General features: G+C 47.8%; 1 protein-coding gene across 9 annotated transcripts in view; it reads right to left on the reverse strand.

The window, feature by feature from the left end:
* The window catches only part of SMARCAL1 (SNF2 related chromatin remodeling annealing helicase 1), a 62,542-nt gene that overhangs the window by 37,349 nt on the left and 4,912 nt on the right, over positions 1 to 20,281 (reverse strand). For 8 of the 9 annotated variants that reach the window (XR_011997863.1, XR_011997864.1, XM_026002194.2 and 5 more), the window contains 6 exons: positions 19,584 to 19,634; positions 15,652 to 15,885; positions 13,258 to 13,308; positions 8,237 to 8,423; positions 4,853 to 5,003; positions 3,091 to 3,249 (listed from right to left, as the gene is read on the reverse strand). Coding sequence is in view for 7 of the 9 variants with exons in the window: in XM_026002194.2 (XP_025857979.2) it covers positions 3,091 to 3,249; positions 4,853 to 5,003; positions 8,237 to 8,423; positions 13,258 to 13,308; positions 15,652 to 15,885; positions 19,584 to 19,634 (833 nt within the window). In the remaining 2 variants the exon portion in view is untranslated. The remainder of the gene's footprint in view (positions 1 to 3,090; positions 3,250 to 4,852; positions 5,004 to 8,236; positions 8,424 to 13,257; positions 13,309 to 15,651; positions 15,886 to 19,583; positions 19,635 to 20,281) is intronic. The other variant, XM_072741706.1, reaches the window with a different exon arrangement.

Genomic DNA, 20,281 nt, shown 5'->3' on the forward strand with positions numbered 1-20,281 from the left:
TCAAGAGTCACATGCTCTACCAACTGAGCCAGTCAGGTACCCATATCGTATTTTCTAAAGCCAAATGAATAACTAATACAATCTTAGTATCTGGGGCAGAAATTTCTATTTTGGTACACATTCAAATTACTTGCTCCATACCTGAGCAACCATGGCTCTATAGTGCTAGTTTCTCCATAAATAAAATGGGTAAAACACCACTACCTAACTTGTCAGGTTGCTCTAAGTCTTACTGGGCTAGAACACACATAAAGCCCTTCGAACAGTCCTGCCACTTAACTCAGCACTCAGTGGTATTGGCCACCCCACGATGGAGATCCCAGGGGATCCCGGCTCTATCTCTAGAGGTGATCTGTAAGAAACCTCCCGTTCCATTTCAGCTATGATGAACCAAAACAGACCTCAAAAGCACAATGGAGGGCAGTGCGAGATGAACCCACAAATGTCAGAGTATCTACTCCTGGAAACCCAGGGTGTAACACTCGTACTCCTGTCTGACGATGAGCCCACATGACAGCCAGGAAGGAAAGGGTTTATAGTGAGAAACAGCAGGAAGAACAGAGGATGCGGAAGGGAATGGATCCTTTCAACCAATGGGCTAAAATGTACCATTATTATAACTAACCACAAGGAATGGCTTACACGTGAATTCTCTTAGACATCTTAGAGCTGACACTTTATTCCTTCCTATAACGTTTCTCTGAAGTCAGAAGACAAGGCTCTTAAATAACTGAAGACAAACCAACATGGGTGGTGAGCAGCTTGCCAAAAATCATATGGCAGGTTGCAGTGTTGAGTCAGAAACAGAAGCACATGAATTCCAAAGCCAGATGCAGTCCAGCTTTGATCAATGACGCCCCATCCTGCTGGCTTCGCGCCTGTGGGCAAATCATGGGACACCACTCTCCTCGTCAGTTCCCGCAGTGGTGAAATGGGACATAATGTCTGCCTTAGGGGCCACTGGGACAATGGGCAATTACATCTAATGTACCTGACACAGGAGAGCACTCAAGAAACGAGGGCATTATTCTTCCTACATGCTGTAGAACCATCACCATCATCCCGGGGTACTTCTTTTCATGTTTTCATTTCACATGTATACTAACAGTTTTTCAAAGCACACTTGAATTTGTGCCAAACCAGAGATGACTCCCCCAAAGACTCATTACCCTTCCAGCTGTGGACACATATAAACATTTAAGTTTGCTTACGCTAAGAATAAGAACATGGTATGGTTCTCACATCCGAGTCATGAGACTAGATCACTGAGGCCAGCAACTGTGTCTTCTTCCCTTCTCTGAGCTCCCAATACTTGGTTCACACAACTGTGAAAGCACTAACGTGTATTCTAATTACCTACACATGTTGTCTGTCCTGTGGGACTGTGGTATCTCGGAGCACGGGGTGAACTTTCCTCCACACCCTCAGTGCACAGCACTGTACAGGGTGTGAGGCTGGTGCTCAACGGTTGGCCAGACACGTGGATGAACGAGCCTCCCCCTACAGCCAGCCCCATGCTGAGAAAGCCCCAGGCTCTGCTGCAATCGTGTTGACTTTTCTGGGCCTCTTCAAAAACGCATTCCTTTCTCTCCTTTCTAGCTAAGATATGCACTGCACATTCTGAGCATCAGGATTTGGGAAGCCACTGTCAGCAGAGGATCCTGTTTTTAAGAGAAGGAAAAATACCACGGGCTTTTAAAATTCACATGTCTGAATAAAGAACCTTTCGTGTCATCCAAAGGCACTGGGTTCCCATTTTTCCAAGAGGAAAAACCAGGATAAACCTCCACTGAAAATCATCCACTGTGCTCTGTGGCCCTGAATGTCTATTATTGGTGACCTGTACCAGGGGTCGGGGGGCTGCATGCCTTTTCCTAATCTTTATTTGTAAGCCAGGTTTATTATTTATTTTAATTAAATAATAATCTTTATTTGTAAGCCTGAGTTCCGCCAGCTGGCTGCCACCAGGTCTCTCTGGACTTTCCTTACAGACGACTTGAGTAATGAAAAGAAGGGAAGCCAGTTAAATGAAAGATATTGTTATACCTGGGAGCAGAACTTGAGTAAAGCCTACTTAAGGAAAACAAAACAAAATTCAACTAAAAAAACAAAAAAAAAAAGGGCAGCCAGGGTGGCGCAGCGGTTTAGCGCCGCCTGCAGCCGAGGGTGTGATCCTGGAGACCCTGGATCGAGTCCCACATCAGGCTCTCTCTGTATGATGCCTGCTTCTCCTCTGCCTCTCTCTCTGTGTCTCTGTGAATGAATAAATAAAATCTAAAAAAAAAAAAAAAAAATTCAACTAGAGTGAAAAGTACAGCTGGCCCTTGGATGCCACAGGGGCTAGGGGTGCGCAGCCCCCCAATCTTGTGCAGTCAGAAGTCTGCACATACTTTTGATTCCCCCAAAATTTAACTCCTCACCCAGCAGCCTTACTGATAACTTAGTCAATTAATGCGTATTTTGTATGTTACAGGATTACTTACTGTATTCTTCCAATAAAGTAAGCTAGAGAAAAATTGTGAAGAAAATCATAAGGAAAACACATTTACTGTACTGTGCCATATTTATTGAAAAAAAAAAAACAAACTTGCCTATGAGTGGGCCCATGCAGTTCAAACCCATGATGGTCAAGGGTCAGCTCTACTTTTTTGGGGTGGGGGAGGAGGGAGTGTCTTTATATTGGTTGGGGAAGAAAAACTTCCTATTTGAACTGTGTGCCTGAGCCACTTGGACAAGAGCGCACTGGATGAAGGTACATGCCGCTGCTGTCCAGGCCGGCGGACCGGATGTCCACGCTGGTCTCCAGTCATGACCTCACGCCGGAGAGACGGGCTGCAAACCCCCAGCTCAGGCCTATAAATGCCACTTTTCAAAGAGCTCCCCGGGAGATTCTAATATGCAGCCGGGATGGAGAACTGCTATTTGAGATGAGTGAAATGTCGGTTTCCCGCAAGATAAAGACAGTGATTTTCTATTCTCCTAGAAACAGAGGGAGGCTCCGGGAGATCACGGACATGAAAGTTCTCAGGGCTTTTAAGAAGAAAGTTTCCCCAGAGACGAAGTACTTAAAGACTTTGCCAAGTCACTTACGATGATGACAACTTTAAAAGGGGTTTTTAGCTGTTTTTCTAACTTGCTCAGAAGGTCAAAACTGACAATGTTGACCAAGCCAGCTGTCAGGCGGTCCTTGCCGGTCACCACGACATTGATGCGCTCCGGGCTCAGAGATGGCAGCCACCGAAGGAAGGCCTGGGGAGGACAGGGGAGAATGAAACCTGGGGGATGCGGCCGGCAGCGGCCAGCTGAGACCCCAGCCCGCCCACCAACGGCACAATCTCAGTGGACAACGTGAATGCCCCCCAAGAAGCGAACTCGGCGCCTTTCTCTCCACATCCGCTGTATTTGCTGGTGCCCTTGGGCCCACGAACAGTGATCACCTCCACTGCGCTCCTACCATCCGCTCCTTCACTTTCCACTCACACGACACTGGCTGCCTCTAAGCAGGCGCGTGTTGGCAGTCACTGTGGTGTCTGGATCTCAGGACTCAAATCTCCAACAGACGCTGCAAGTTTCTGCAGCGAGAGAATGACTCTTTCCAAGAGGAAGTTTATAAAGGAATTTTTAGCAATCCCGGGAGATACCAAAGATACTGATAATGACAAAGGTACGTATTGCCTGCTCTCTCCAGACATCGTGCCATCCCTAGCCCAAGCCAGGGCCTAGAGCCAATGCAAGGCCACCAGGTGCCCGTGTGTCAGCGGCTGGGTCCCGGGGCTCACATTCTGGTGATGGCAAGGCCTGGTTCTTCCTCCAGTTTCGGTCCTGCTCATAACTGACTACCTGATTTTTTTTTTTTTTTTTGAGATTTTCTGAGGGTGCTGTGGGAACCTAACACACACCAAATAAATATGTGTTCAACTGTTTGCTTCTGGAGGCAGGGGCGGAATTCAGGTCACAAGGACAGGAAAAAAAAATGAGGTATTGTTATGATGCACATTTTTACAGTTTTGCTTTCTCTTTAGCTGGAAGGGCATGGCCCGGCACCAGGCTGACCAGCTACAGGCAGAGTCGCCTCTTCTCCACAAGTGGCTAGGGTGGGGGCTTAGTAAGAAGCCAACGTGTGAGGCGACAGACAGCTGCTGTGAGTAGCAGAGAGCTGGGAAAAGCTACAGACGGTGAATGAGGTCTCCTCTCTCCACCAAGTTTGCTTCTAGGTGTGTTTATTGATCTCACAGGACAACTCTGACCCCTGGATTTATGATAAACAAAGCTCACGGCCAAATGCTAACAGAGTGTTCACGTCCGGTTCCTCAGCCATAAAGGTACCTGGTTGACAGTGAGCATCCTGCCCACGCCACCATCTGCAGGGTAACAAACCCTGAGCCAACCACTCAGGAGATGCCCCTTCAAGGTCCTATAATGCTTCCAACTGCCAGTGAGCCTGCTGCTTCCCCTCACTGAGGTTCGGTCTGTCATCTGTAAGTGGGGTTAACGTTGACTGTGTCTCCTCGCACAGCTGCTGCAGGATTCAGGGAAATAAAGGAGGCAGTCATTTTGGAACATGAGTGTGCTACAGGTGAGGGGTGTTAGCGGCAGGGGCACACGAGGTGCTCAGGAAGGGTCTGCTGCCAGATGGAGGCAAGTCTGAGCTCATAACGCCTCTTCCCTAAAGGTATAACCTGATTCTAGTTCAGAAAACCAGGCGCCTGGCCTCAGAAGGCCACCTCCTCTCCCTTCCTCCTTCAGCTGACCCGGGATCTTTTAAAGCTCCCCGGGCCCATCCCCAAGTTGTTATCTGATTGCTTCGATGCTGAGGACACTTCCTGAAAATCACCACAGACAGAGAACTGACCTGCTCCCAGGTGAAGCGCACAGATGATGGTACCACCACCAGGAGCGGCCACTCCTTCTGGTAATAGGCCGCAATGCAGATGGCTTGGATGGTCTTCCCCAGGCCCATGTCGTCAGCAAGCAGCAGGCGGCCTCTCTTCGCTATTGCAAAACTGAAAGCAGACGAGGGGAGGACAGTGGCATGGCACATCTATCGGGGGCGGTGGCTAACCCGCCATCAGGCCACCATGTAAAGCGATACGCGTCACTGGATGTGGGCCACCGCAGTATGCGCCACAGGCCCTGCTCCCCCAGAGAGAGAAGACAGGAGCCAATTAGGGGACGACATTACAGTAATATTAATAACACCGAAGAGTCAAAATAGGGACAATGTGGAACGGTGGTCAAAAGGCAGAGAGGCTCTAGAAGACGACCGGGTCACGGAAGCCAAGGGAGGAAGCTTCCAAGAGAGGCGGCCCCCTCAGCCCAGGGCAGATGAGACCTGGGACAGTAAGAGAGGGGCAGGCTGGCAAACCGCCCCTGAATAGGGCCTGGGAGGGGCGCCCTGGTTCACCTGAGAGGTTGGCCTGGAGGGGAAGGGAAGAAAGATGGTGGCATCGAAATCAGGTTTTCTCGAGGTCAGAGAGGACATTTATGCACAGGGGCAAAGAGAAGGTGCAGGCCATGACAGAGGACACCACAGAAGCAGACAGGCTGAGGGGACGACAGTGCCAGGGTGTCTACCAGGGAGCACCAGCCTCAGCGGCTTCTCCTCCACCAGCAGCCCTCAGGGTCCCTCAGGCCTCCAGCGCGACAAGTCCTGCTGATGCCTTGGGAAGAAGGGCACGTTCTTCTACTCTCCGGATGCCCGACTGGCCTGGGGGGCATCCCAGGTCCATGCTTTGCAGCTGGAGTGATCTCACCCCCCCCGGTGCCTCAGCTGTGAGATGGGAATAAAAGGCCCTGCCCCGGAGGCTGTCGTCAGGGTTGAACAGAGTTCACGTGTAAAGAAGGCACTGACAGCAGTGCCTGGCACCTTCCTAAGTGCTGGGGAAGTGTTTCTCTTATAACCACTATTCCAGAAGAAGAGAAAAATAATCAAGATGAACACTAAAGACGACTTGCTTGACTCACAAATGAATCAGTGAAAAGGGAAAAGGATCCCAAGTGCCAGACGTCTGGTCTCTTGCTCCAAACACCAGCCCTCTTTCATGTGAATTCTGGAAAAACTGATCATTTGCTCAGAAAACTGCCAATAAGCCCATCAACTAGCTCTTTTTCTTTCCTTCTCACAGAGCCAAGGCTGCAAGTCCAGCCTCTGATCGGCACTGGGTATGGCTGACGACCATTCCAGGCTGCATGGTCCTGAGTTGCCTGGAAGTGGCATTCCTGCCCTTCCAAAGCCAGCGCTCAGCAAAGGTGGAAAAGTGAGTGGCGCGCCTACAGGTGGCAAGAGCCAGCTTTCCCAGGCTACGCAGACAACACACGTCATGCCATGGCACCGCTCTACCCCTCAGCGGCCACGGTGGCCTACCGGGGGAGCAGCTTCCCCTCCACTCCCCCCGGGGCCACGGCCACGATATGCCTTCAGTGGCACAGAAGGGAGCCCAGTGAGGTGCCACCCCACCTCTCTGACAGATCCGGCCTCTTCTTGCCACACCTGCTTTGGTTAAATCTTCTGGACTACTTCCAGGTCCAACCCTCCACACAGATGGATGGGGAAGGCAAGGGTGAAAAGATTCACTTTTTTAACCTCACTTTTGAGTTTACAAAACTGACGGCCAGGGCGGCAGGGGCACCTAAGCAACAAGCCATGGAGAGGACCTGCTCCAGCCATTCACAACGTCCCTATGGTTTGGTCCATCCGGGCAATCTCAAAGCAGAACAGATCCTTGAATTTCGTGATCTTTCCTTTTGTCCCTGCCTTGAAGTAGCCCAACCAAGGAGCAAAGTGGCCAAAAATGGGAACACAGGAAACGCCTCCATAACAAAGAAACACAGAGCTGGTATAACAGAAGTCCTGCACTCCTCATCACAAAACATGGATTTCAGCTCCAGTTCCACTCCTGGAAGCTGAGTGGCTTCAGGCAGATGACTGCCTTCCTGGGTCACCTGTTAAAAGGGACCTTTTAGATATTAGAGGAACTGGATTTATACCAACGAGATTTTGCTCCCTAAATTTAAGGGTGTTTTCACTGTAGATCTTATAAAACCAACATGGAACTGACAGCCCTTTTTCCTCAACACCAAAATCCTCCTCTTCAGAGAATGAAAGTCAAAATCTGGATTTAACTAGAAAGTTCTTGAGAAACACTGCAAGTACCACTAGCGTTTTAGAGCCATAGGGGAAAAGATGGAAGCTACTGGCCAGGCTCTGGTTCTGGCACACAGAAGCAGACAGATAACAAAGCGTGTGATCGAAGACAGATGGAACTGGGAGGGAAACTGAGGGAAAGGGTGTGAGCAGAGCTGGGGCCACGGGAAGGCGGGGAGGTGTGACTGTGCCCAAGTCGCGGAACACAATCCTGTCAGAGACAGCCTTTCCCAACCCTCAGGAGCAGGTGGCCTGTGGGCAGGCTGTCTCTCCGTTCACCGGGTCCCTTCCCCCGAGGCCATAGCCCCAACCACACGCCGAATGACAGATGAAGCTCTTACTGTCTCTGGACGGCCATCCCGACCGCCTCTTTCCTCTCCTTGACCGCCAGTATTTTCATTAAAAGGCAAGTTCAAACCTGTCATTTGGCCTCTCCCAAGAAGCTCTGGAGAACAGGACAGGTTACCACATGGGCTTCTCTTTTGTTTATAAGACCACCCTGACTTTCTTGGAAAACCCTCACCTCCCACTCTCAGTTCAAGTAACTCAGTTGGAGGGGGGGGGGGGGAAGCTATCAGCTGGCGCCAGGGGTAGGCCTGTCACCCAGTCTCACCAGTTAGACCCCGAGCCCCCAGGCCACAACGACTGGTCCCGGCATCGGTGCCAGATTTCAGGTCCCACAGCGTGGGGCCCACCAGGTAAGAGATGCTTCCATTGGTCTGCTAAACTGATGGACGCAAGCCCTGGCCGCCACACCTGAGCACAGCAGGCTGAGAACAACGCAAACTGAAGAGAAATCCGAGCCGCCAGCGCGGAGACTTCTGATGAGATCTTTGGAGAGCCTTGGCTCTCCACACACACCAAACAATCTCTTTTCTTGAACCTGAGTTGGGTTTCTGCACACCTGCAATCCAGAGTCCTGATTAACTCATGGAATTTGAAATCATCAGGCTTTGCTTACAGCACACCTGGCTGTCTAATGCCCAGATGTATCTAAATGTCCAAGAGAGATGAGGGTTCTTAAAAGAGGGAGCATCTGAACCCAGTCTATACTGAATGATTGTGAGCCAAGGGGAAGACCAGAGAACCTACTTGACTCCTGCTCTCTGGAAGGGCAGCAGACTGGACACGAGCTTGGGGTCCACTCCAGAAAGGTCAGCCTCGGGGATGGGTTGTGTGAGGCAGGGAGATGTCTTCTCTAGCTGTGACGCGAACGCCAGGGTGAGGGTCTTGGGCAGAGGATCCAGCTGAACTTGTGGAAGGCAGCGCACCCTCAGGACTAGAAGGAAGGATAGACGTATGTGAACTGGAGGGACAGGCCCACGAGGGCTAAGGACAGTGAAGGGGCTTTGAAACATGGAGCTCAGTGGCTGGATTTCTGCCGTGTGGCACCTTCTCAAAAACGTACCTGGAGAGAAAACCAAGGGTTGACAGTCGTGTCCTGAGCAAGTACATAAACCCAGAGAGCTGGTTTCCCCGCTCTACTCCTAACTTTCTGCAAATAAAGAGGGAGATCACTAATGCCAGATTGATCTTCTACACTACACAGACCCCAGGAAGAACTGCAAATGTTTCTGTGATTGATTTTTTTAACCTAAAGCAATTTTTAAAAAATTACCTTAGGATTCTTGTTCAAATAAATAATGACCCGCGTTCTTAAAAATCAGCCCAGAAAGACCCATAAAAAAGGCAACACAGAGAATGGATGAATCTCGTTTCCATTCTCTTGATGTTCTCTTAGGTTCTGATGTTCGAGAGTCAACAACTTCATGTTACCAGCTGCTGATCAGCAAGGGACCGGTGCTGTGCTCTGTTCAGAGAAGCTGTGAGGCGTTTCCAAGAAGTATCAGGAGGACAGGAGGGCTGTTTACAAACAATAGCAATGACAAAGGACAGAGTCCATGCTAAGGCCGTGAGGCCACCACGTAATAAAATACAAGTGCCCCTGCACCCTTGTGACCCTCTCTGTAAGAGGACACTGACCTCCCCTTGAGAGGGGAGTTTTACAGCAGTGATGTCAGTGGTGAAGCAGCTAACAAATGCCTTGGTCTGGAGGGGACCTGAGAGCACCCCACATATCCCTGAAAGCAGGTGTTGGCAAGCTAACACCCGTGGGCGAAACCTATTTTTGTAAGGAAAGTGTGACGGGAACACAGCCGTGAGCATTTGTTTACGAACTACCCATGGCTGCTGGCTTGCCACTTGGGCAGATTAGACAGGAGATGGCACAGCCCACAAGTAACCTTGAGTCTTTATTATCTGGCCCTTTATAAAAACAATTTACCAACCTCTGCTAAGCTCAGATTCTAAACTAAGAGTGACCATTCCTCTAACTCTTTCAATTAAAGCTCGTATTTAGGGGTCTTTCCTTCCATCTGTGCAGTTCCAGACCCCCTCCTAATATAACTGATGGGGAAACCTCTCTTCCATTCATACCCATTACCTCAAGTGGGAAAAATTACTTGGTATCTCTATAAAATGAAAGCAAATTAATTTTAATGACTTCCCCCTTTTTTTTTTTTTTATGACTTCCCCTTTTGAAGGCATGTAGCCTCGCCTGACTTTAAAATTAAGAGGGTAAGAAAAAGTCCCTTTATTTGATAAAGGAACAGGAAAAAAAAATAAACCAGAGATAATACAAATAAAACAGGTAATTCTGGGGGTGAGAGAGAGACCAGTTAAAAATGAGACAACAGGCCTAGGCATCCCCGGTGGTAGGATTACCATCTAGGTAGGCTGTTGTCCTATGGGTTGTAGCTTTCGAGATGTCCTTCCCTTTTACCATTGTCCTTTGAAAAATCTAAATGGAAGAATAACTACTGTTTGCAGATCTTTGGCTGCTCTGTCTTTTACGTTTTCACAGGCACCCTGGGAGTCCCTGTAACCCTCCAAAGAGGGTTGTTTTCAGGAACCTGGTAAAAGGAACTAAAGAAGAAATTGGGGTATATTTAATTTCTAAGCAGTATTATTTGAAACCTTAAGGTTGCTGGTTCTGTATTCCATATGGCCGTGTGTTTTCTCCGTATCCTCACAAGGTATTACAAGGCTTTTGCCACAGCATCAATCGGCTACCACTACAAATATTGATCTGAACATGGAGGGCTTGAGCCATCTCCTGCTACCTTAAATTGCTTTACATTCTCAATATATTTAAATCCACTTCCATTTTGCACTAAATGTATATACCAGTTATTTCTGGAAACAGTTTGCGCGAACAGAATCACCAGGATAAGAAATTAGGTAAGGTTGGCAGCTTTAATATAAAAGAGACTTCCCATATTGATGGAAAAATACATTTTATGCCTCCAAATTAAATCTGAACATGCTGATTTCTGCACACTTCAGGTGACTGAGCACCCCACGTGCTTTCAGAAACCATTTTCATTTTAATCCTGGTGATCGCCAGCACTCAAATACCTGATGGAAGCTAAGAAAAGGCTGATGATCCGGCTGGTGTGAAATGTGGTGCTTTGTAAGCATTATGTTCTTTCAGCCGTTCAAGAGGAAAAATCAACCTCCACTCTGTCTCCCACCAACTACAGCCTCCATAATCCTATGCTGCTAGTTCAGCCAAGTGGCTCTGTTTCCGAGAAAGCCCTCCAGTTCACTGATGTCCTTTCCAGGTGCTGGAAGATGACAGGAATGTGCTGTCTGGCCTCATGAGTCATCTAGAAATCGTTTCTGTAAAAGAGCTCTTTGGCAGAATGCTACTGAGCCACACGGCAGAGAGATTTTAATGTTTTCAAATAGCAGCTGACAAGACAAGATCAGTGAGGGGGATGCAGAACCCTTCTGGACTGTGACAGCCCGGGGAAAACAAAAGGCCTTTTGCCAATTTCACTGTGGGCAACAGGCCTCAAGGCACTGAGAAAAGAGGGAGGAGGGATGCTCTGAGATTCACCTTATCTGGAGAAAATAATCGTCGCCACGTCATCAGTAAGCATTCGTATGCTCAGGTCTTACTGTCATTTCTCAACGGGTTTCATGTGCACACATGTTCACTAGCTCAGGGTCAGTAACCTAACTTCGCACCAGAAGAACAAGACCCCAGGGGTGTGCGGAGAGGCGCAGAGTCCCCAGGTTTACAGTCTGTTAACGTGGAATCGGGGCTAAGCCGGGTTATTGGGCAGAGCCTTGTCTCCTCAGCTTCTTGCTCACGGGTCTGGCTTCTGCATTTCCAAATGGGTCGTGTTACAAACTCAGCATCACCAGTGGGGCCTGAGCTCTGCCTCTGACTTTATTATGACCTTGCAGTGCTTCCGGTAGGGAAAACAACAGCTTCCTTTCTCTGGGTTCAAGCTTTTCACAACCTATGAAATGGGGAGAATCTGTTTTATCTTCCATAAGACACTGTCTCGACAAGCTAGCGCATACAACAGCAACCTAATTCTAGAATTAGGGCTAGTTAATAACTCCAGATCCGTGGAGTCATTCATATCAAATGCAAAATTTCATTTGTGGCCATCATGTGCATTTTTCTGGGTGAAGAAACCATCGTCTTCCTCAGATGTTTCAAAAAGTCTATGGCCCATACAAGGTTTGGGACCATTATAGGTTACCTCTGTCATCACGACATGGTATCATGTCGCGAATCACTGTTTTTCATTATAATCCTCTGCTAATGCTGTCTGCATCCTGCTTCATGTCGATCCACAAAAATCAAAGCCTTTATGGCTAACATATTTATGTGCTTTTCTGTGGTTGAAAAATAAGAGAGCAAGGGGGAAACACTCAGCCCTATTGCTCATCAAAAATTCAGCTTTGGCCAAAGAGTTTGCTGCGAATCACAAGGTCCCAACAGCAGCAGCCACAGGACCTTGGCTCATCAGGCATCCTTTCTGCCTCAGCCAGTGTTTGCTGATACTAAATAAGAATCTCATTACGTTCAAACTTAACCTTGCGTTTGCAGCAAGTCTTTCTGCAAGGAATCAAAGGCACTTCCCTTCTATTTAATTTCTGTCAGTAGAGCAGATACAACTGAAGACCCTGTCCTTCACTGAAAGGACAGGGGGACCCAAAATGTTGAATCGTCTACCTGATGTCACCTTATAAGTCACATGAGGAGACAGAAGGAAAAAACCCAGCTCCTCCCTCTTACTGACAGCTCTGGCCTGCTGGGCAAGATGGGCAACGACTCGGAGCTCCTCGGCTGGGGCATGTCTCTCCTGGCCTGACTGGGACCAGCACTGGCCGGGAGGCCTGATGAGTCCTCCGGGGACCAAGCAGGAAGAAAGTAAGTGGTGCCAGCTGCAGACCCACTGCAGGCGTGTGACAGCTTGGAAGATGGGTGACAGATGGGTGTTCCGGGACAGGCTGAGCTATGCCCACGTCCCTTTCTCAGGCATGCTAGAATTTACTGCCCCACCCATGCAGAGCACAGAGAGGAATGGGGAGCCCAAACTGGCTTGTCCTTCCTATACTTCTACCTGGACACACAGCCCTTCCCCTGGTCAGTCCCCAAAGTGCTTATTAAATGCTTGCACGCCCGGGCCTATTATGAAGCCCATAACCACTCAATCCCTCTGACCTTCATTTATCATCTAAACGTAAACCAAGAGCCTGTTCTCAGAGAATCTACAGTGGCCCCCCTCTATGCTAAGCAACCTAGCTCACCTCTGATTTCCAGAGTCCGCATCTAATAATTCTGTCACAGGCCTCAGGAATTTGACTAGTCCTGCCACAGTCTGATGGAAGAGGGGGCCCTGCGTCTGCCTGGGCAACTGTAAAGCCACCATCTCAGCAGACAGGGATGTGGCTGTCTGGAAATATCTTCCCCTTCACTTGTCCAGTACATAGGCATGTAGAATTACCACAGGTGGGGAGTTGGGGTGGGGAGTGTCTTCCTTTAAAATACATTAAATTTGGGCAGCCCAGGTGGCTCAGTGGTTTAGCGCCTGCCTTCAGCCCAGAGCATGATCTTAGAGACCCGGGATCGAGTCCCACGTCAGGATCCCTGCATGGAGACTGCTTCTCCCACTGCCTGTAACTCTCTCTCTCATGAATAAATAAGTAAAATCTTTTAAAAAAAAATAAAATAAAATACATTAAATTTAAGGCAGATAACAAAAGCTTAACCCTAGTATGATATAAAACAAGCAAGGTAGGCATCTCACTTAGTTTATTGTGCTCTTCCAAGAGAAAGTTCCATTTCCTCGTCTTGACATCTGCAACGACAAGAAACAAACAAGCAAGCGTGACACACTGCCCTCCTCCTATGTCATTACACATATCCATTCGTTCCCTGGTTTCGTAAATCCCCAGTAAATTAGGACGACCTGGCTGGGCCTGTGCCTGGTGCTGGGGAAATCGAAATGGAGAGCGCCTGCCCTTGACGCTTTCAGAGAATTCAGGGAGAGGAGACAAGCAGACCCGGCAACGATACCGTGCTACTAAGGGGGTGACAGAGGGTCCTACCGGGACCACAGACACGTGACAGGTCAGAAATGCCCTCCATTTCCAAGATAGGGATAATAATAGCAGCTTACATTTATTCATGCCTTACTTTAAGCCAGGCGTGGGGCCAAGAGACTCACGAGCGCCATCCCTCTGCTCCTCGCGACCCTAAAAGCTGGGCCCTATTATTAGTTCCCTTTTATAGGTGGGAATGAGCTGCACGTGGTCAGAGTGGTTGAACCACCTACATTCAAATCCCGGTTCTGCCCCTTCCTAGCTGTGTGACCTTGGGCAAGTCATTGTAACTTCTCTGTGCCTCAATTCCCACACGTGAAAACTGAGGACATGACAGCCCCTGCCTCAAAAAGTTTATAATGGGGCGCCTGGGCGGCTCAGTCAGTTAAGATTCACTCCTCCCCTCTCCCCCCAATAAATTAAAAAATAAATAAAATGCTTATGAACGTGTATCTGGTAAACAATGAGATCTCAAAAGAAAGCTAGGGATGATAAATGATTATTATTGTTGTTAGTAGTATGATGCTGTCTGCTGATTAGTAGAGTGTAGCATCCACTACGCCCAATACTGACCAACGATGAGCATCTCAGTACTCGACACTGGCTAAGTTCTTCGAGAGTTTCCCTATCAATCTACCTTCTGAGAAAGTCATGGAAGTTTCAAATAGATAAATGCCTTCTGGACACCAGAAGTCAACTCTTCTCTGATCACCGAGAAAGCCAGGTGGCCTGGGAATGAGCAGCATACACACAGTGAGTGGGTGTCGGGGCAAAAGGCAAGGCAGCCCAGTGTAATCTGACAAATCAAAGGCCGACAGACTACTCCTGGCGTGGGAACAGTACCGGAGACTCTTCCTGACAACAGCTGGACCTTGTAGCTACGGCAAGAAAATCCAATCATGGCTTCTGGATGTCTGAGTGTGGGCAGGGCTGGGTGTCAATATTTTAGCCGTTCACATTCCCAGAACTGCAGACCATGTCAGGAGCGTGATTTCAAAGGTCACACGGTGCAGAATGCACACAGGCCATCTGTACTGGCCTATTAAGAGCTACTCTAAACCGAAGCTGAAAATCCAAGGGAGCGGGAGAGGCAAAGAACCCTGGGCCTCGTGTGAGCGGCTCGTCTCATCAGCTCAGGCCAGGCCCCTGTACATCTCACGTAAATCCTACTCAGCAGGCTGTCGTTGAGCCAAAACTCTAGGGCAGCCTGGGTGGCTCCGTTGGTTTAGCGCCACCTTCAGCCCAGGGACTGACCCCGGGGTTCTGGGATCGAGTCCCACATTGGGCTCCCTGCATGGAGCCTGCTTCTCCTCCTGCCTGTGTCTCTGCCTCTCTCTCTCTGTGTCTCTCATGAATAAATAAATAAAATCTTTAAAAAAAAGAAACTCCATCCATCTAAGGGATAAAAACATAACAGCTGGCATCACCCTCCTCTTGAAGGAGCCCCAAACCCTGATGAAAGCTCACGGAGCAAATTCTATAGAGGCTGCTTCCATGACACCCCCTGAACGTGATGTCTGAAAAACATGAGGTTTTAAGGCTCTGCTTTCCACTTACCTAAGGAAAAGACTAAAACCATTTCAAGGATGGAAAAACATCAATCCATAAAAGCCACGTGGTTTTGTAAAACAACGTGGCCCAAGCTGAGAATGAAACCCAGCAGTTCACAATTCTAAAACAACTTCTGCTCCTTATTCTGACAGGACACGTTTTGAAGAGCCTCAAAAAAATAGAGAACTGCTCTGCTTTGGCCAGTGGTTTTCAATTCTGGCTGATTATTAGACTTAAAAATACCAATGCCCAGGCCCACCTCGAACTAATTAAGTCAGGACCTCTCGGTGGGCACCAGGCATCAGTGATCATTCTGGGAGTGGGGCTTGGCAATCTGTTTTAATAAACCCTCCAGGCAGTTTGGATGCAGGCTTGTCTGACAACCATCGACTCGGTCTACCCAAGGGCATTTATTTTTATGGCATCTGCCTGTTTTTCAAGCTCTCCTAAGGACAAACATCATTTCTCAACATTCAAACAGAGAGAAAAATAACCTGCTCTGAGATCACAGATCACTAGGCAGAACCAGGCAAGAGCCAATTACTTGCCGTAACTTCTGGAATCCATCTGCTTAAATAGCGCAACCAGAGCTTCAGAGTAGCCGATGTCTGCCTCAAAGCGGGCCCGGGAGATGAGCACGCATTGCCCTTTGACAAAGGCCAGGGAGGGAGCTGAAGGCAGGCAGGTCTGGGCCGTGCCACCTGCGGAGGGTGACTCCCTGCTGTGCCCGGCCCCTTCCAAAGGCTGCAGGGTGACCGTGGGGAGCCTCTGGGCTGCTTTCACTGCGGAAGAAAAGGACAAGAATGTGACAAGGTGGATGACTTTCCCACGGGGAGGGAAGAAGCATGGTTAGATTAGGAAAGCTTGCAAGTGTGCTTTCACTGGGGCATTGGGAATTCCAGTATTTACTGAATTTACCGCTCCTTAGGTGTTCAAATTACAAAACCTGTGACTCAGAAATGAACAGAAGGAGGGGTCTCACCAAGATTCGCGAACTTTACAGATAATTGCTGCTGCTGTGATTGAGAAGCCACTGATGTCAACGGCCCAGAAATCACTCCCCCAACCTGACTGCCAGGTCACTGCTCTGCTACTGCTTGGAGGGCCAGGCAAAGAGACACAGACCTGTCAGCCCACCAATGCAGTTTAGAGCCTTATTTTATCTGTTACATTAAGTTTCATATATTAAGCAGATTTCATTTTAAAAACTGAACTGTCAAAAAAAATCCAAACAGAATTGAAAGGCAAAACTACTCAATAAAGATTTTTGCAAGAAATAGAAGAGCCAGCACTTGAGAAAAATACTAGGACCACAAAACGTAAGAAGACAGAGATGTCATGAACTCACGAGGGGAGAAATGAGTAACAAACATCTGGCAAAACATTCAATTTCACAGGTAATCAGAGAAATAAAGTAAAATCCGAGAAGCAGAAATTTTACTCAACAAATTTGCAAAATTGAAACAAAAAACAGGTATCTACACACTGCTAGCTGGAAATAAAACCTTCTGAGGAACAACTTACTAACCTAGAACACGAATCCTAAACAGTGATCATAATGATTCCACTTCCAGGAATCTGCCCAAACTAACAACTGAAAATAAATACAAAGATTTATGGAGAAAGGTATCCCTTACAAGCTGCTTTAATACTGGGAAAACCAAGAACAAAAAACAAGTTAGACAAAAAGGAAATGATTTAAGCCCTTTATGACACATGTATACCACGGAATGTTATATAGCCTCTGTTTTTGTTTGTTTGTTTTTTACGGAGAAGTTTTAGAAAAGACAAAAATACAAAAACCAGTATTAAGTTGGACAGTATGAAATCATTTTTTTAGGGGTCAAAATGGTCTAATTATGAATACGTGTATTGTCATTGCTCAGAATTAGCAGCTAACGTTCAGCACGAAAATAAAAATGCTTCTGGCGAGCCTGGGTTGCTCGTTAGTTGAACATCTGCCTTTGGCTCAGGTCATGATCCCAGGTCTTGGGATGGAGCCCCCTACCTCCTTGCTCATTGGGGAGTCTGCTACTCCCTTTCCTGCTGCCCCTTCCCCCCACTCATGCTCTCACTCTCTCAAATAAATCAAGTCTTTTAAAAGAAATAAAATAACAATGCTTCTGCTAGGACACTAATTAAAAAAATCAAGATAAAAATTATATCACACAGTTAAAACGTATATATTTTAACGCACAGAAAAAAGGCTGGAAGGAGCAAAGCCAAACGTTAATAGTGGTTGACTGAGTAAGGAGATTATGGGGGAAGAGCTGGTGCTCTTTGCAGGATGATATACTTTGCACATGTTCTACGATGTATGCGTGGAAGGGTTAAAAAGGCAAAATCCACAGGCATGCCTAAAGCAAAATGACAAACACAGTCTTTACACGTTACACTGATAAAAAGGATAACCTGCTATAAAGGCACATCATAAACCTATCTGAAAATTAAAGAACAAAGACAGGATAGCTACATTTGTGCTGAGCAAGGCCTAACCCGGTGCCACTGAATCTGTACACATGAAACAATTGTAACACCGTGTGTCAACTGTACTGCAAGAGGGAGATAAGAGCAATGATAAATGCACAAATCCACAGTCATTGCATGAGTGTTCAAGGGACATCTCAGTAGGTAGCAAGCTGCGCAAGTGTGCAAAACACTAGTAAGGACACAGAGGAGCTAAATAACTCATAATAAAGTTCATCTAAAAGCTATATAGAGAATTTTGTGCCCAATAACCAGTTTTTCAAAAAAGATGTGGGGCATTACAAAAAGCAACCATGCCACACAGAAAACCAAAATCAATCTGCAAAAGCAAAAGTTATCCAAGTCACCATGCATTGTGAGTACGAGAGTAAAAAGATGGTAATACAAACAAAACCATGGACATGGAAATCACTGGATTAAAATGAGCAAAAATGAGAAACCCAAGTGTTGAAAGCTGCCATCTCAGCTCAGAGTACCGGCTTTCCCCCTCCCAACACCTAACAAAGGGATTAAAATAATACAAATAAGCCCCCTCACTCAGCCCCCACCCCTACCCAGGGACCAAAGCTCAGCAGCAACTACCAAGGACAGGGACACCACCCAATGCCATGCACTTAAAGAAATGGACACCAGGGAGGGACATAGGAAACTGTGCAGGGGGCTGTCCCATCACTCCTCCCCCAGAAACTAAGCTGGTGACTCCAGAAAATTCTACTCCAGGGCCCACACCTGCAAAGAAATGACCTTGTCATGCATCTTCACCTTTCCCCTTTTCAAACTGGGTGGGGAAAGAGGGAACACCTTCCTGGCTGTGGGAAGAGAGGGAAACGGGAGGCCAGAACAGCCAGGGCTGACGTGCTGGCAAAGTAAGGGCTCGGGGCACCAAGAGGTGATGAAAACCTTGGCAAGAGAGTCAACAAGATCTCGGAAGACAGAGTGGTGCCCTTGAGGGCGCGGACAGCGGACCAAACTGGGTTAATGGGGTCCACTGGAGTCTGCCCAGAGCAACGCCCTCTCCTTGCACACTCAAGTTAACTGAACGTGTGGAGTGCTGTGAGGATGTGTGCTATCGCCGAGCTGTCCCTTTCAGGGCAGCACAGCTGCCTGTCACAGCTGGAGCCAGCAGTCCAGGGGGAACATGCACTCCTCCGTCAGGCTGTCTGCATCTGAATCCCAGATGTACGACTCATTAGCTGTGTGACCCGATTTTAGTAACTCATCCTCTCTGGGCCTGTTTCCCATCTATAAAATGGTTGCTGTGAGAAGTAGGGGAGTTAGCATACACAAGTACACCTCGCTTTACTGCTCTTTGCTGTGTGGCAGATATTGAGCTGTTTTTACAAGTTGAAGGTTTGCAGCAACCCTGCATGGAGTGAGTCTACCGGTGCCGTCTTCCCAAAAGCATGTGCTCATGTCCTGCCTGTGTCACACTTTGCTAATTCTTGCAATATTTCAAACTGTTTCATTATTATTGCATTTGTTATGGTGACCTGTGATCAGTGATTACAACTGATTACAACTTGTGGAAAGCTTGGGTGATGGTTATAATGCTTTAGCAATAAAGTACCTTTATATTAAGGTTTCTACATTGCCTTCTCAGACACAATGCTACTGCACACCTAACAGACTACAACAGAGTGTAAATGTAACTTTTACAAGCACTGGGAAACCAAAAAGTTCACCTGAGTCACTCTGCTGTGATATCTGCTTTACTGTGGTGGTCCAGAGCCAAACCCACAGTATCCCCACAGTGTGCCTGGACAAGGGGCTCAGCACCACCCAGCAGAGGCTGTTACAAAAGTGCTAGCTTTTGTAAACACGGAGACCTTTACCCAAGGAGTTGCCTCAATATGGTGGCCATTAGTGAGAAGGGAGAGAACTGGGGTAGTGCCCTAAACGCCATCTGAATCCTAAGCTGGACCACATCTGCTGCTCTAGGAGCTTTTCAACACCAGTATTTCCCTGCATGCAGGGCAATGACACGTTTACTTACTCAGGGCACCATAGTCCGTCATGCTGAAGTTCCACGTCTTGGTGGCAGGATCTGAAATTAGACAAAAGTACTTGGTTTGCCCCTAATGAGACTGATGACTGTTGTTCTGGGTTGTACTGAGCCATTCAGTAAACCCTTGTTTAATGAATGAATGAGGGGCCCTTGAGTGGCTCAGCTGGTTAAGCACTTGCCTTTGGCCCAGATCATGATCCTGGAATCCTGGGATCGAGCCCCGCATCAGGCTCCCGCTCAGAGAGGAGTCTGCTTCTCCCTCTGCTCCTACCTTATGCTCTTGCGTGCATGCACGCACGCGCTCTCTCTCTCTCTCTAATGAATAAATAACATCTTTTTCTTTAAAAAAATGAATTAATGTGTGCTCAGTTCACAACAGCTGAGAACTCCTACAAATGTACAAAATCTCAGTGGAGGACAAATAGCAAATACAAATGAGGACGGTGCTTTTACTCCATATAGTGGAATTCGAGGGCCCTGGGATGTTATGACCTGGTCTAAGAGGGCTGAGGACAGAGGTGGGACTAGAATCCAAGTTCTCTGGGACCCACTGTAGTCAGGCAAAGCAGAACAAGGAGCACACTCTCTGAGCTGCTGCAGAACTAGCACATCCTGGCTCTGCCTTTCCAGAGGAACCAACTCGAGCATGTTACCTCACCTTACTGAGTCAGTTCTGCTGCCTTTAA

Source organism: Vulpes vulpes, chromosome 16 (assembly GCF_048418805.1).
Source record: "Vulpes vulpes isolate BD-2025 chromosome 16, VulVul3, whole genome shotgun sequence".
NCBI lineage: Eukaryota > Metazoa > Chordata > Mammalia > Carnivora > Canidae > Vulpes > Vulpes vulpes.